Source organism: Aulonocara stuartgranti (genome assembly GCF_965226115.1).
Source record: "Aulonocara stuartgranti genome assembly, chromosome: 3".
Taxonomy (NCBI): Eukaryota; Metazoa; Chordata; class Actinopteri; order Cichliformes; family Cichlidae; genus Aulonocara; species Aulonocara stuartgranti.
Window position 1 is genome coordinate 47,990,408 of NC_138941.1, and position 17,683 is coordinate 48,008,090.

The 17,683-nt window shown below is 40.6% G+C and overlaps 1 protein-coding gene across 1 annotated transcript in view; it reads left to right on the top strand.

The window, feature by feature from the left end:
• The window catches only part of LOC309697527 (uncharacterized protein), a 125,953-nt gene that overhangs the window by 12,247 nt on the left and 96,023 nt on the right, over positions 1-17,683 (top strand). The window contains exons 3-20 of the mRNA XM_082519495.1: positions 860-880; positions 1,273-1,596; positions 6,117-6,428; positions 6,522-6,845; positions 6,969-7,280; positions 8,011-8,325; positions 8,426-8,749; positions 8,870-9,181; positions 9,282-9,614; positions 9,739-10,050; positions 12,515-12,829; positions 12,923-13,270; positions 13,395-13,706; positions 14,537-14,851; positions 14,952-15,275; positions 15,397-15,708; positions 15,802-16,125; positions 16,250-16,561. Coding sequence (XP_082375621.1) covers positions 860-880; positions 1,273-1,596; positions 6,117-6,428; positions 6,522-6,845; positions 6,969-7,280; positions 8,011-8,325; positions 8,426-8,749; positions 8,870-9,181; positions 9,282-9,614; positions 9,739-10,050; positions 12,515-12,829; positions 12,923-13,270; positions 13,395-13,706; positions 14,537-14,851; positions 14,952-15,275; positions 15,397-15,708; positions 15,802-16,125; positions 16,250-16,561 — 5,451 coding nt within the window. The remainder of the gene's footprint in view (positions 1-859; positions 881-1,272; positions 1,597-6,116; positions 6,429-6,521; positions 6,846-6,968; positions 7,281-8,010; positions 8,326-8,425; positions 8,750-8,869; positions 9,182-9,281; positions 9,615-9,738; positions 10,051-12,514; positions 12,830-12,922; positions 13,271-13,394; positions 13,707-14,536; positions 14,852-14,951; positions 15,276-15,396; positions 15,709-15,801; positions 16,126-16,249; positions 16,562-17,683) is intronic.

Sequence of the window (17,683 nt, forward strand, 5' to 3'; positions counted from 1 at the left end):
ACATGCAAGCTTTGATTTTGACTTTGAACAGGTGGTGCTTACCTTTATTTTAAAATGAGAATGAGGGTCTCTGTTCGCTTTGCTGGTTGACCCCCCAAACCGCTTAATCTGTCTTTCTTAGCCTAGTATTGGAATCCCGGACGAGCCCCCAATTGTTAAATATCAACACTTCACCAAGTTCTTTTGACTCGTCATAGGCATCTGATGGAAGACAAAACACTGCTCAGTAGACAATTTCACACTTTTTTCTCTTACACAATTACTTCTAGAAGGGAGAGGTGTTCTGCATGACACAGTGCAGCAGACCTCAAAATGAGGGTGTACCCCTAACAGTTATTGCTAGCTCTCTCATTCGAGTCTAAACACCAGTGCTTCAGTAACTTTCCACTAGAAGATGGAGCCCTGTTATCGACTTTTTTCCCCCCAGGCAAGCGTGGGTGAGAATCTACCCCCTAAGGACACGTAGTCTAATGCCTTTATTTTTCAGGGCTGTGTCCACTTAATACTACACTATATGGTTATATGGCATTTTAGTTAATCCAAAGCATAGAATTGAGGTACTTCAAATAATTTAATCTCAACAGTATTCAAGAGTTTAATCAGTTATTAAATAATATGTTATTACGGGCAATTTTTTGTAATGGGTGGTTAGAAAAACTGTGCGAAATTCCTATCAGATATGCCAGGGTTGCAGTTTAAAATTAAATGGAGTTTGTCAGATTTTGATTTTTTCGTGAAAAATATTTTGATTTAAGAATTATGAAAAAAAGACTTTACTGTTAAGTTTCACATATTTGCTTTCTCACAAGTGCAAGACATCTTCTGCTCTAAACTGGTTTTGTCTTTTTCCACTTTTCAGGTTGTCACGCACAGCTGCCTGGTGAGCAAAAAAAAGCATTGTTACAATTTACAAAATCATCAAGTTTCATTTTTGATGTTTGTTTTTTTTGTTTTTTTTACATATTTGATAACAAGACAGAAATGCCACCATCACTTACATTTTCTAATACAGCCCGTGACTTAGTGTGCAATCTTCTAAATCAAACCTTGCATTTTTCATGTAAATTTTTGGTGCTACGGTGTAATTTTAGTTTCCTTAAAAAATAATTCAGCGGAACTTAAGGCTAAGGATGTCTTTTTAGTAGAAAGAAACAAAGTATACAAAGTATTTTTCAGCAATATATGGGTTCAGAAAGTTTAAAAAAAGAAAGAAAACAGTTGCTATAGCCTACTGTATGTAATTTTTAGGTTTTTTATGGTTTGCTTTTTCAGGTACATCCACAATCAGATTAACTGGATCTGGATCGACTCGATGCTCTGGCAGAGTTGAAATCTTTTACAATAACACCTGGGGAACAGTTTCTGATTATAACTGGGACTTAAAGGATGCTGAGGTGGTTTGCAGACAGTTAGACTGTGGGTCAGCACTGGAAGTTCCTCAATCAGTTCAATTTGGTGCAGGAACTGGACAGATTTGGCTCAGTGGTGTGAGCTGTTCAGGAAATGAAAGTTCTCTAACTGAATGTCAACACTCTGGATGGGGAAACTACTACAACTACTATGGACATTCTTATGATGTTGGTGTCATCTGTTCAGGTGACAAAACTTTTTTATATGGAACATACTGCATAGGGGTGGGTTGTTAAAAATCAGAGAAATGTAAACTTTTGAAAAATATGCCAAAGTGCAAAACGCTCAGCTGTGTCTCTAATAAACCTCTGTAAAATTCCTCTGCTTCACTTCAGCAGCATCAGGTAATGTTCATATGTTTATTTGTGGTATTCTTCCGTTTTTGACCTACTGCAGAGTATTTTTACAGGTTATCTGCTATTAAAAGCCAAGCCAAATCCCAATCATGCTTTTCTGTGTTTTAGCTGCAGTCACTTTGACACAAAAGCATCTTGTCATGGTGAGCTGTGTGACAGGCAGAGGTTTGACCGACGCAAAGGACTCAGACAAGGAATATTTAACTTGAAGGCGGCAGTTTTTATTCACTGGCAGAAAACAAACTTAGAAATACAATACACGAGCACAAGAATTAAAAGCTAAATTCAAACTAGGAAGGATGATCAAAACTGGGATTTCATGATGTGGCATGACATAACCTGACAAAATATGACGACTGAGGAACGACAGGGAAAAACACAGGGCTGGTGTAATAAGGGAATCAGAGATAGGAGGGAATCATAGCTGGGATAACAGAATTCCAGAACTGAAACCATAAACAATGGAGAAGGACTACCTAAGCAAAAAAGGACACTCAGACAAAGTACCAAGATGCAGACTAGACACTACGATGTGGAAACAGGAACCTTAGGAACAGGTTTCATAAAAGGTAGGCAATCATCAACAAACACACATAGATTACTTAATTTAATAGACTACTCATACAGTAAAAACATTTTAACCACAATATTATCTCTAGATGAAGAAAGCGTTTGACAGGGTTAACTGGAATTTTTTATTTGCAACTTTAAACAAATTTGGCTTTGGAAACTCTTTCATAAACTGGCTAAGAATATATAATTCCCCAACAGCTCGTGTTAGAAGAAATGACCAGATATCCTCCAGCTCCTGTCTCCTGAGGGGCACCCGAAAGGGGTGCCCACTCTCCCCTTCACTTTTTGCAATTTTTATCGAACCACTAGCAGCAGCACTTAGACAAGCTACAACAATTAAGGGCATAAAATGTAAGAACGTAGAACATAAAATCAGTCTCTATGCGGATGATGTGTTGCTTTTTCTCCAAAGCTCACAAACCAACCTTTCTGAGGTAATTACTCTAATAAACTGGTTTTCAAGATCAAAATCTACAGTTCTTCTGTAGATTTTAACTGCTCCTTCCATAATTCTTCTTCTGCCCCACTACAATCTGGAAATATTAAATATTTAGGTATTAATGTCTCTCCTAAGCTTTCAGACTTAACTAAATTAAACCACATCCCACTTCTAAAGAAAGTAGAAGGTGATCTGACTAGATGGAAATCTCTACCCATATCACTCATGGGAAGGGTCGCCACTATAAAAATGATGGTCTTGCCAAAAATAAATTACTTATTTTCAATGATCCCCAACAAGCCATCACAAGATTGATTCAGATCTCTGGATTCGTATATTTCTAAATTCCTTTAGAAACATAAACCCCCGCGTATCAGTTTAAAAACGCTACAAAGAACCAAGGATAAAGGAGGATTAGATGTGCCAAACTTTCAACAATACTTCCTAGCCAACAGGCTTCAGTTAATCTCAGGATGGTTAAAACATACCTTCTTAGATGAGCCCTGGCTAGAGGTTGAACAGGCACTATGCAATAATCTAGAGATTTCAGACCTACCATTTATCAGCTCAAACATCAAAAGACATGAATGCTTTAAAAGCGTCAGCATCAGCTCTTCTCTGACAGCATGGTGAGAGTTTCTAAAAATAACGGAGTCTTCATTAATCCCATGCAAATGTACACCTATCTGGAATAACCCTGACATATTACAAAACAATAATATGATTAATTTTCCAGAATGGAGTTGTAAAGGAATTAAATACTTGGAACATATATTAGAAGGAACAGACTTTATTCCATTTGACAGACTAGTTATACAATATGGGATCAACAAGAAAAGATTTTTAGAATATCAACAAATTAAATCCATAATAAAAAAGAAATTTAACCTCAGTCAAGTTGAATTACAAACACCACCAAGTGCGGTACATTTTATTACTCTTAAGTGCCCCCAAATTATTGTCTAAAATATACAGAACACTTTCTAAAATAGATGAATCAATATCTCTTCCTATTGCAAAGTGGGAAGCGGATTTATCAGTCAGCTTAGACCAAAACTTCTGGTCTCAGGTATGCTTAAAAACATTTAAATTGATTAGAAATCCCAGTCTGCAATTAATACAATACAAAATACTACATAGAGTGCACTATACAGGTCATCGGATGTTCCAGATGGGCTTTACATCTTCCAACAACTGCTCACACTGTCAAGGCAATACACCAGACAATTACATGCACGCTCTTTGGTTCTGTCCACCAGTGCAGAAGTTTTGGCGTGGGATATGTAAAGACTTATCAAAGTGTCTGAAATGTAAAATTCCAACCTCCCCTTTAGTGTGCTTGATGGGCAAATTGGATGATGTCACTACAGAAACTAATACAGCCCACATGTTTTTACTGCCCTATGCATTGCCAAGAAAACGGTCCTCATGAACTGGAAAAATAAAAATAATCTTAATTCTAGCCAATATAGAAACAATCTAATAGATCACATTAGTCTCGAGACAGCCTCTGCCACCACATTAGATCAATCCCTCTGGGCTCCTGTGATCGGCTCCATCACATAGCGGGGCTGGGGGGTTGTGGTTTGGTCCCGCCTTTGCCTGGAGGGCTTAACCTGGGGTTTGTGGTCATAACCTGGTTAGTGGCTCTGGTTGTGGCTCGGGAGGGACCGTGCTAACACCTGCTAATCTCTGGCAGCAGCACCATGCTCTCCTGTGTTTCAAATGCACTTTAGAACAACACGCAGCAACACTACACATGAGCGAGAGGAGGGAGGTTTGGGGTCTTCACACACCCCTATTCTCTGCTGGCCATCGGGGCAGGGGGGCTGGGAGGAGGTATTGGCCGTTCGTTTGGGATCTTGGGCCTCCCTGCTGCTGTGGAGCCTGGGGCGGTCTGCTTGCCTCCACCCCGGGGGAAAGGGTAACATCTCCTGGGTCTAGGTGCCGTTTCCCCCTCTGGGGGCGTGGATACCTGGACCTGGGGTATAGAGTATGTTTGGGGAGTGTGATTGTGTGTACATGTCCATTTATGTATATCCTTACATTGGGTGAGTGCTGAGTATTTGTATATGTGTGCATGAGGGTGGGAATGCATGTTTGTGTCTGTGTATGCCTGTTTGTCTGTGTCTATATGTCAGGTCGGATCTTAGACTCCACCTCTCTGGGAACTCCCAGGCCCTCCAAAGTGTGGAGGCCTATCTCCCCTCACCATACTCCCTGCCGGTGACTGATGCCCTCAGGGGTTGGTGCGTTGGTGGTTCTTGGTGTCTGGGGCTGGGCGCTCAGGTATGTACCAGCTCACACCCGGTGGCTACTTGGCGGGGCCTGGCGACTGTTGTGTGGTCAGGCCTTTTCCGGGGCGTAGGGGGCCGTTGGGCCTCCGGCCTCTGGGCCTGAGGCTTGATTCACTTAGGCACAGCTGGCTGCCGGCAGAGCCGGCGGGCACGCCAGTGCAGCCCCCTCTGGTTTCTGCTCCGTGGCTACTGGGTGACCCCTCATCTTGGGCTCTCCTCAGCTCTTCCCAGGAGGGTGGCACGGATGCCCCTCCGGTGGTCCTCCTTGGGCTCTCGCACTCTGGGGTCTCTGGATGTCTGGAGCCTAGATCTCCTCCATGCCTGCTTCATGCCCTGGGGGGTGGGGCTATGGCTCTCTACACCCTTTAGCAGACCGTTACATGGGGAAACCTTTTGAATATGAGCGTGCTGATCCACACAGGTGTGCACTTGGGTGTTCACTGTTCATAGAGATAAACTACACCTTTCTTGACTGCTACTTCAAAGCACATTGTGTGCTGTCGGTCCTGCGTGCTGCACAACAGCATTCAATATTTAGTATTTACTGCTGTTTACACTTTACACACTACAAAGAAAAGAAAAAAGATAAAGGAAATCTAGGAACCTGAAGAACAGAGATGACACAAAACAGAAACCACAATCCAGGGATGTACCGTAACCAGAGAACCATAACTCCTAATAATAATCTGAACTGTCAGTTCACCAATAAACACAAAGCACTGGGTCCGTGACCCAGTACAGTGACACATCTGCTGTGGTGTTTACACCTCTTACGAATTTCCATGCTTGTCACCTTTATTTTTATACATAGATATAAAAATATAGTTATGTACATGATAATGATGATCATGATAATTATAATATTTCTGATTTTTCTGAGTCAAAATTGAATCGAATTGGTATTGAATAAATTATAGAAATCAATTGCGATACGAAGACCTAATACTGCACGTCACTGTGTTTTTGACTGTTATGCATCTATATTTTCTTTAAGGGATGTATATTGAAATATAGTTTGTGTTATATCTTTTTATATACAAGGTGTGATCAGATTAATTGGATCTGGATCGACTCGATGTTCTGGCAGGGTTGAAGTTTATCACAATAACAGCTGGGGAACAGTCTGTGATGATGGCTGGGGCTTAAATGATGCTGAGGTGGTTTGCAGACAGATAAACTGTGGGACAGCACTACAAGCTCCTCGATCGGCTTACTTTGGTGCAGGAACTGGACAGATTTGGCTTGATGATGTGACCTGTTCGGGAAATGAAAGTTCTCTGACTGACTGTCAACACAGTGGATTTGGATCAAACACATGTGAACATGGTCAGGATGCTGCTGTCATCTGTTCAGGTGTGAAAACTGCTGGATCAACATGATATTGCAAGATAGTCATTTTTGAGGTAAGGCTGTATTTAACTGCTTTTCATGTTCTTTGCCTTTTAGATCTGATCAGGTTGGCCGGTTCTGGATCGAGCCGATGTTCTGGCAGAGTTGAAATCTTTCACAATAACGTCTGGGGAACAGTCTCTGATTATAACTGGGACCTAAATGATGCTGAGGTGGTTTGCAGACAGTTAAACTGTGGGTCTGCACTACAAGCTCCTCGATCAGCTTACTTTGGTGCAGGAACTGGTCAGATTTGGCTCAGTGGTGTGAGCTGTTCAGGAAATGAAAGTTCTCTAACTGAATGTCAGCACTTTGGATGGGGAAACTACTACTACCACAACTACAATGGACATTATTCTGATGCTGGTGTCATCTGTTCAGGTGACATCACTTTTTGGCATGGAACACACTCCATGTTAATGTATTTTGTGTGATATATATCTTTGTTTTCTTTAAGGGACATATATTAAAACATCGTTTGTGTCACATGTTTTTCATTAAAAGGTCCAATCAGATTAACTGGATCTGGATCAAGTCGATGTTCTGGCAGAGTTGAAGTTTATCACAATAACAGCTGGGGAACAGTCTGTGATGATGGCTGGGACTTAAATGATGCTCAGGTGGTTTGCAGACAGATAAACTGTGGGTCTGCACTGGAAGTTCCTCAATCAGCTCACTTTGGTGCAGGAACTGGACAGATTTGGCTTGACAATGTGACCTGTTCAGGAAATGAAAGTTCTCTAACTGAGTGTCAACACAGTGGATTTGGTTCAAACACATGTGAACATGGTCAGGATGCTGCTGTCATCTGTTCAGGTGAGATATTCTTTTGATGATCTGATGAATGTTAAACACTGTAAAAACAACCTTTTTTTTAGACTTCCGTCTTCCACTTATTAGTGTGTTTTATAATGAAATTCAGTGTGAACAGTCAAAGTCATCTGTGCAAGAACCAAACTGTTGAATATTTAAGCGGTAAAACGTTTGCATCTTTCTCTATAAACGCGGCTCAGATCCAGAGAGATGTATACATTACTTGTTAATAACTTACAAGATGACAGATTTCATTTTAAATACCTTAAAGGAACATTTTAATAGTTTCAAATGAACATTTATGAGCGGGACATGGAAGATCTTTTCAGAGGGAAAGTCAGCCTGTCATCTGTGTGTGTGTGTCTGTGAGTGAGTCTGTATGTGTGTGTTTAAGGGAGACCATACCCCTGAAAGATTTGATAAAGGCTGCAACTTGAAGTTTTGATCTTGAAGCAATTCAAACAAAGTTGCCTGCTTCAACTTTCTTAATGTGGATGTTCTGCAGTCCTCACAAACTTTGTCATAATACAAATTTTGGAGCTGAATGTCTTTGTAGGTCAGGAGTGAATCCATTGGACTTTTTATAGACTGTTTTATTAGTGTTAAAGCTGTGTGGACTGACAGTATTACACCTTTCAGTTTATCGTTCTGCTATAACTTGGAATCTATGGCTGGAAACTAAAAGTATTCTATTTTTGGTCCCCTTCATATCTTCTCTGTATTTTGTTTTCAGCTGTGTCCATCATTTTAACTGGATCTGGATCGACTCGATGTTCTGGAAGAGTTGAAGTTTACCACAATAACAGCTGGGGAACAGTCTGTGATGATGGCTGGGACTTAAATGATGCTGGAGTGGTTTGCAGACAGTTAAACTGTGGGTCGGCACTGGAAGTTCCTCAATCAGCTCACTTTGGTGCAGGAACTGGACAGATCTGGCTTGATCATGTGACCTGTTCAGGAAATGAAAGTTCTCTAACTGAGTGTCAGCACAGTGGATTTGGATCAAACAGATGTGAACATGGTCAGGATGCTGCTGTCATCTGTTCAGGTGAGAAAACATTCAGTTAGTCTGTTCATTTGTGTCTTCCATTAAGTCTTTTTTGATGTAAGGTTTTATTATAATGTTTTTCATGTTCTTTCCCTTTTAGATCTGATTAGATTAGCTGGTTCTGGATCATCTCGATGCTCTGGCAGAGTTGAAGTTTATCATGATAATGTCTGGGGAACAGTTTCTGATCATAACTGGGTCTTAAACGATGCTGAGGTGGTTTGCAGAGAGATAAACTGTGGGTCTGCACTACAAGCTACCCCATCATATAAGTTTGGTGCAGGAACTGGACAGGTCTGGCTCAGTGGTGTGAGCTGTTCAGGAAATGAAAGTTCTGTAACTGAATGTCAACACTCTGGATGGGGAAACTACTACAACAACTACTACAGTTTACATTCTTATGATGTTGGTGTCATGTGTTCAGGTGACATGACTTCTTGATATGAAAAAACTGCATGTTAATGTATTTTTGAGTGTTATGCATCTGTATTTTCTTTAAGATATGTATTGAAATATAGTTTGTGTTATGTCTTTTACATAAAAGGTGTGATCAGATTAACTGGATCTGGATCGACTCGATGTTCTGGTAGGGTTGAAGTTTATCACAATAACAGCTGGGGAACAGTCTGTGATGATGGCTGGGGCTTAAATGATGCTCAGGTGGTTTGCCGACACATAAACTGTGGGTCGGCACTGGAAGTTCCTCAATCAGCTCACTTTGGTGCAGGAACTGGACAGATTTGGCTTGACAATGTGACGTGTTCAGGAAGTGAAAGTTCTCTAACTGAGTGTCAGCACAGTGCATTTGGATCAAACAGATGTGAACATGGTCAGGATGCTGCTGTCATCTGTTCAGGTGAGAAAACTGTCAGTTAGACTGTTCATTTGTGTCTTCCATTAAGTCTTTTTTGATGTAAGGATTTATTATAATGTTTTTCATGTTCTTTCCCTTTTAGATCTGATTAGATTAGCTGGTTCTGGATCGAGCCGATGTTCTGGCAGAGTTGAAATCTTTCACAATAAAGTCTGGGGAACAGTTTCTGATCATAACTGGGATCTAAATGATGCTGAGGTGGTTTGCAGACAGTTAAACTGTGGGTCTGCACTACAAGCTCCTCGATCAGCTTACTTTGGTGCAGGAACTGGACAGATCTGGCTCAGTGGTGTGAGCTGTTCAGGAAATGAAAGTTCTCTAACTGAATGTCAACACTCTGGATGGGGAAACTACTACTACTACTACTACTACTACAACAATATACATTATTTTGATGCTGGTGTCATCTGTTCAGGTGACATCACTTTTTGACATGGAACATACTGCATGTTAATGTATTTTTGTGTGATATGTATCTTTGTTTTCTTTAACCTACATATATTAAAACATCGTTTGTGTCACATGTTTTTCATTAAAAGGTCCAATCAGATTAACTGGATCTGGATCAAGTCGATGTTCTGGCAGAGTTGAAGTTTACCACAATAACAGCTGGGGAACAGTCTGTGATGATGGCTGGGACTTAAATGATGCTGAAGTGGTTTGCAGACAGTTAAACTGTGGGTCGGCACTGGAAGTTCCTCAATCAGCTCACTTTGGTGCAGGAACTGGACAGATTTGGCTTGACAATGTGACCTGTTCAGGAAATGAAAGTTCTCTAACTGAGTGTCAGCACAGTGGATTTGGATCAAACAGATGTGAACATGGTCAGGATGCTGCTGTCATCTGTTCAGGTGAGATATTCTTTTGATGATCTGATGAATGTTAAACACTGTAAAAATAACCTTTTTTTTAGACTTCCGTCTTCCACTTATTAGTGTGTTTTATAATGAAATTCAGTGTGAACAGTCAAACTCACCTGTGCAAGAACCACACTGTAGAATATTTGAGTGGTAAAATGTTTGCATCTTTCTCTTTAAACGCAGCTCAGATCCAGAGAGCTATACATTACTTTTTAAATAACTTATAAGATTAGAGATTTCATTTAAATACCTTAAAGGAACATTTTAATAGTTTCAAATGAACATTTATGAGCGGGACATGGAAGATATTTTCAGAGAGGGAAAGTCAGCCTGACATATGTGTGTGTGTGTGTGTGTTCCTGTATATCTATCTTTGTGAGGACCGACATCTTTATTCTACTACACTTGTGAGAACCAACAGTCACTTGTGAGAACACACAAACCGGTCCTCAAAAGTTTGAAGGCTTGTAAAGGCATTCTTGATGCTCAAAATGTGGTTTTAGTGTCAGGGTTACAATTAGGTTATGGTTAGGTTTAGGGTAAGGGCTACGGTTAGGCCAGGGGTCGGCAACCCGCGGCTCCGGAGCCTCATGCGGCTCTTTAGTCTTTATTTTGCGGCTCTGGGTGGTTTGGGAAATTAAATTTGAAGTATTTAGCTGAAGTGTATATTATTTGTGTTTAGTTCTTTTTTTAACTTGTAGTTCTAAATTGGAAGATTATTGTGATTTTGAAATATAAAAATAAAATTATATCTTATTATTTTTTTCATCGCTCAAAATAAGCGTCACACTCGCGGAAGCCAGTATACCCGCCGAAACGCTGTGCATTTATCGAGGCTTTCGACCCCAGGTAGGCCAATTATGGATCTTCTGATCCTTATTATGTCGTTAGCTGTTCTCCACCGTGAACTATGTTAAAAACAAACACCGCTCATGCCTCACAGATGACAGCTTACAGTCCTGCGTGAAGATGAAAGTGACTTCATGCAGCCCCGATTTGCAGGCGCTGTGCGCAGAGGTTCGGGACCATAAGTCTTATTGTAAACATATCACGGCAGACCCGACGATGTTTCCATCAACATGCTTTTCAGCATCTCTTTATCGACCACTTTTCACACACGGTTGTTGTACGCATACAGCCGGCTGTAGCTTTTCAGCTCACAGCCCGACACACACCAAAGCAACAGCAGAGAGAGCACAGACTTTGAGGCGACGAGGCGTGACTGCGGGTGCCGCTCAGGTGCGTCCGACTCCCATGCAGCGGCACTGCAGACCACGCCCCGCCACACACATTAACCAGGTAAAATACATATTTAGGCAGAATTATGCAAATATCCATTTTTCATCTTTTAGCAGCATAGTTCTTTTTTTCCAATTATTTTTTAAAAGTCAGGTCAAGGCTCCAAAAGCCCAAAGGCGATATAAGGGTGGCGGCTCACAACAGTTTTTTTGTTTGCTACATGGATCATTTTAGTTCAGCTGGGTGTCTTTCCTTTTGTTATATTTCTTTAAGAGTTCAAAATGTGTTAATTACATAAATAAAATGTAATTTTCTCATTAGCACTTCATGGATTTCACAAGTAACGCACCTTAGTTGCTCTGTGGATTCTTTTAAAAAGCAGTTTAACTTTTCTGTTCAAACAAGCCTTTTGTTGATCTACGTATTTTATATTCTTTATATTATTTACATTTGATCTTTTACATTGTGTATAATGTCTATTGATTGTATTGTTTATTTTAATATTTGTGTACAGCGCTTTGTGACTGCCTGTCTGTGAAAAGCGCTTAATAAATAAACTTTACTTACTTACTTTAGTTGTTCACACAAAGCATAAAGGTAAAAAAAACCCAATATATACAGTGTTATCTTCATTTTAGATGTCAAAAAGTATTTGCGGCTCCCAGTGTTTTCTTTTGCGTGAAAACTGGGTCCAAGTGGCTCTTTGGGTGTTAAAGGTTGCTGACCCCTGGGCAAGGGAAAGCATTATGTCAATGAAGGTCCTCACTAAGATTGCTGAACGGGCTTGTGTGTGTGTGTGTGTGTGTGTCTGTGCGTGAGTGTGTGTCTGTGTGTGAGTGTGTGTGTGCATGATTAAGGGAGACCATACCCCTGAAAGATTTGATAAAGTCTGCAACTTGAAGTTTTCTTAGTTCTTTTCAGGTCTTGTAATTGAAACAATTCAAACAAAGTCTCCTGCTTCAACTTTCTTAATGTGGATGTTCTGCAGTCCTCACAAACTCTGTCATAATACAAATTTGGGAGCTGAATGTCTTTGTAGATCAGGAGTGAATCCATTGGACTTTTTATAGACTGTTTTATTAGTGTTAAAGCTGTGTGGACTGACAGTATTACACCTTTCAGTTTACCGTTCTGCTATAACTTGGAATCTATGGCTGGAAACTTAAAGTATTGTTTGTTTGGTCCCCTTCATATCTTCTCTGTGTTTTGTTTTCAGCTGTGTCCATCATTTTAACTGGATCTGGATCGACTCGATGTTCTGGAAGAGTTGAAGTTTACCACAATAACAGCTGGGGAACAGTCTGTGATGATGGCTGGGACTTAAATGATGCTGAGGTGGTTTGCAGACAGTTAAACTGTGGGTCGGCACTGGAAGTTCCTCAATCAGCTCACTTTGGTGCAGGAACTGGACAGATTTGGCTTGATCATGTGACCTGTTCAGGAAATGAAAGTTCTCTAACTGAGTGTCAGCACAGTGGATTTGGATCAAACAGATGTGAACATGGTCAGGATGCTGCTGTCATCTGTTCAGGTGTGAAAACTGCTGGATCAACATGATATTGCAAGATAGTCTTTTTTGAGGTAAGGCTGTATTTAACTTTTTTTCATGTTCTTTGCCTTTTAGATCTGATCAGGTTGGCTGGTTCTGGATCGAGCCGATGTTCTGGCAGAGTTGAAGTTTATCATGATAATGTCTGGGGAACAGTCTCTGATTATAACTGGGACTTAAATGATGCCGAGGTGGTTTGCAGACAGTTAAACTGTGGGTCTGCACTACAAGCTCCTCGATCAGCTTACTTTGGTGCAGGAACTGGACAGATCTGGCTCAGTGGTGTGAGCTGTTCAGGAAATGAAAGTTCTCTAACTGAATGTCAACACCCTGGATGGGGAAACCCCTACTACTACTACTACTACTACTACTACAACTACTACTACAATGGACATTATTCTGATGCTGGTGTCATCTGTTCAGGTGACATCACTTTTTGGCATGGAACACACTGCATGTTAATGTATTTTTGTGTGATATGTATCTTTGTTTTCTTTAAGAGACATATATTAAAACATCGTTTGTGTCACATGTTTTTCATTAAAAGGTCCAATCAGATTAACTGGATCTGGATCAAGTCGGTGTTCTGGCAGAGTTGAAGTTTATCACAATAACAGCTGGGGAACAGTCTGTGATGATGGCTGGGACTTAAATGATGCTGAGGTGGTTTGCAGACAGTTAAACTGTGGGTCGGCACTGGAAGTTCCTCAATCAGCTCACTTTGGTGCAGGAACTGGACAGATTTGGCTTGACAATGTCACCTGTTCAGGAAATGAAAGTTCTCTAACTGAGTGTCAACACAGTGGATTTGGATCAAACAGATGTGAACATGGTCAGGATGCTGCTGTCATCTGTTCAGGTGAGATATTCTTCTGATCATCAGATGAATGTTAAACACTGTAAAAACAACCTTTTTTTTAGACTTCCATCTTCCACTTGTTAGTGTGTTTTATAATGAAATTCAGTGTGAACAGTCAAAGTCAAGGTCAAGGTCAAGGTCAGATTTATTTATATAGCACATTTCCAACAGCCGATGCTGCACAAAGTGCTTAACAATAACAATAAAAGTCATCTGTGCAAGAACCACACTGTAGAATATTTGAGTGGTAAAATGTTTGCATCTTTCTCTTTAAACGCAGCTCAGATCCAGAGAGCTATACATTACTTTTTAAATAACTTATAAGATTAGAGATTTCATTTAAATACCTTAAAGGAACATTTTAATAGTTTCAAATGAACATTTATGAGCGGGACATGGAAGATAATTTCAGAGAGGGAAAGTCAGCCTGACATCTGTATGTGTGTGTAAGTGTGTGTGTGCATGTTCAAGGGAGACCATACCCCTGAAAGATTTGATAAAGTCTGCAACTTGAAGTTTTCTTAGTCCTTTTCAGGTCTTGTAATTGAAACAATTCAAACAAAGTCGCCTGCTTTAACTTTCTTAATGTGGATGTTCTGCAGTCCTCACAAACTTTGTCAATATTCAAATTTGGGAGCTGAATGTCTTTGTAGGTCAGGAGTGAATCCATTGGACTTTTTATAGACTGTTTTATTAGTGTTAAAGCTGTGTGGACTGACAGTATTACACCTTTCAGTTTACCGTTCTGCTATAACTTGGAATCTATGGCTGGAAACTTAAAGTATTCTTTGTTTGGTTCCCTTTATATAATCTCTGTGTTTTGTTTTCAGCTGTGTCCATCATTTTAACTGGATCTGGATCGACTCGATGTTCTGGAAGAGTTGAAGTTTACCACAATAACAGCTGGGGAACAGTCTGTGATGATGGCTGGGACTTAAATGATGCTCAGGTGGTTTGCAGACAGTTAAACTGTGGGTCGGCACTGGAAGTTCCTCATTCAGCTCACTTTGGTGCAGGAACTGGACAGATCTGGCTTGACAATGTGACCTGTTCAGGAAATGAAAGTTCTTTGACTGAGTGTCAGCACAGTGGATTTGGATCAAACAGCTGTGTACGTGGTCAGGATGCTGCTGTCATCTGTTCAGGTGAGAAAACATTCAGTTAGTCTGTTCATTTGTGTCTTCCATTAAGTCTTTTTTGATGTAAGGATTTATTATAATGTTTTTCATGTTCTTTCCCTTTTAGATCTGATTAGATTAGCTGGTTCTGGATCATCTCGATGCTCTGGCAGAGTTGAAGTTTATCATGATAATGTCTGGGGAACAGTTTCTGATCATAACTGGGTCTTAAACGATGCTGAGGTGGTTTGCAGAGAGATAAACTGTGGGTCTGCACTACAAGCTACCCCATCATATAAGTTTGGTGCAGGAACTGGACAGGTCTGGCTCAGTGGTGTGAGCTGTTCAGGAAATGAAAGTTCTGTAACTGAATGTCAACACTCTGGATGGGGAAACTACTACACCTACTACTACAGTTTACATTCATATGATGTTGGTGTCATGTGTTCAGGTGACATGACTTCCTGATATGAAAAAAACTGCATGTTAATGTATTTTTGAGTGTTATGCATCTGTATTTTCTTTAAGATATGTATTGAAATATAGTTTGTGTTATGTCTTTTACATAAAAGGTGTGATCAGATTAACTGGATCTGGATCGACTCGATGTTCTGGCAGAGTTGAAGTACATCACAGTAACAGCTGGGGAACAGTCTGTAATGATGGCTGGGACTTAAATGATGCTGAGGTGGTTTGCAGACAGATAAACTGTGGGTCGGCACTGGAAGTTCCTCAATCAGCTCACTTTGGTGCAGGAACTGGACAGATTTGGCTTGATGATGTCACCTGTTCAGGAAATGAAAGTTCTCTAACTGAGTGTCAGCACAGTGGATTTGGATCAAACAGATGTGAACATGGTCAGGATGCTGCTGTCATCTGTTCAGGTGTGAAAACTACTGGATCAACATGATATTGCAAGATAGTCTTTTTTGAGGTAAGGCTGTATTTAACTGTTTTTCATGTTCTTTGCCTTTTAGATCTGATCAGGTTGGCCGGTTCTGGATCGAGCCGATGTTCTGGCAGAGTTGAAATCTTTCACAATAACGTCTGGGGAACAGTCTCTGATTATAACTGGGACCTAAATGATGCCGAGGTGGTTTGCAGACAGTTAAACTGTGGGTCTGCACTACAAGCTCCTCGATCAGCTTACTTTGGTGCAGGAACTGGACAGATCTGGCTCAGTGGTGTGAGCTGTTCAGGAAATGAAAGTTCTCTAACTGAATGTCAACACTCTGGATGGGGAAACTACTACTACTACTACTACAATGGACATTATTCTGATGCTGGTGTCATCTGTTCAGGTGACATCACTTTTTGACATGGAACATACTGCATGTTAATGTATTTTTGTGTGATATGTATCTTTGTTTTCTTTAAGGGACATATATTAAAACATCGTTTGTGTCACATGTTTTTCATTAAAAGGTCCAATCAGATTAACTGGATCTGGATCAAGTCGATGTTCTGGCAGAGTTGAAGTTTATTACAATAACAGCTGGGGAACAGTCTGTGATGATGGCTGGGACTTAAATGATGCTGGGGTGGTTTGCAGACAGATAAACTGTGGGTCGGCACTGGAAGTTCCTCAATCAGCTCACTTTGGTGCAGGAACTGGACAGATTTGGCTTGACAATGTGACCTGTTCAGGAAATGAAAGTTCTCTAACTGAGTGTCAACACAGTGGATTTGGTTCAAACACATGTGAACATGGTCAGGATGCTGCTGTCATCTGTTCAGGTGAGATATTCTTTTGATGATCTGATGAATGTTAAACACTGTAAAAATAACCTTTTTTTTAGACTTCCGTCTTCCACTTATTAGTGTGTTTTATAATGAAATTCAGTGTGAACAGTCAAACTCACCTGTGCAAGAACCACACTGTAGAATATTTGAGTGGTAAAATGTTTGCATCTTTCTCTTTAAACGCAGCTCAGATCCAGAGAGCTATACATTACTTTTTAAATAACTTATAAGATTAGAGATTTCATTTAAATACCTTAAAGGAACATTTTAATAGTTTCAAATGAACATTTATGAGCGGGACATGGAAGATATTTTCAGAGAGGGAAAGTCAGCCTGACATATGTGTGTGTGTGTGTGTGTTCCTGTATATCTATCTTTGTGAGGACCGACATCTTTATTCTACTACACTTGTGAGAACCAACAGTCACTTGTGAGAACACACAAACCGGTCCTCAAAAGTTTGAAGGCTTGTAAAGGCATTCTTGATGCTCAAAATGTGGTTTTAGTGTCAGGGTTACAATTAGGTTATGGTTAGGTTTAGGGTAAGGGCTACGGTTAGGCCAGGGGTCGGCAACCCGCGGCTCCGGAGCCTCATGCGGCTCTTTAGTCTTGATTTTGCGGCTCCGGGTGGTTTGGGAAATTAAATTAGTGTCACGGCGAGTGAGGTGAGCCGTGTGGAGGAAATGAAGGAGGATCCAAGTGCAGGCAGTCGTGAAGGTGTAAAGGTGGTTTATTGAACATGAAAGTAAATACAAACGGCAAATGGAGCTGGAACTAAACTATACTGGGAAACAACTAAACTACAAAGCACAAACCTGAATGAGAACGAGCAGAGGAGAATGACGATGGACAGCAGGGAGAGCACACGGATGTGACATGGTAGATACACAGATGAGACAGGGTGGAATACACAGACGGACCAGCAACAACAATGACGGAAGACATGACTTAAATACACAGAGAACCACAGGGGAATTACACACAGGTGGTGGACACAGCTGGGAATAATCAACAAGACGAGACAAAGGTAAAACTGAACACACTCACATGAGACCCAGACCTTCACAATAAAACAGGAAATGAGAACACCACACCAAGACGCAGACCTGACACTGA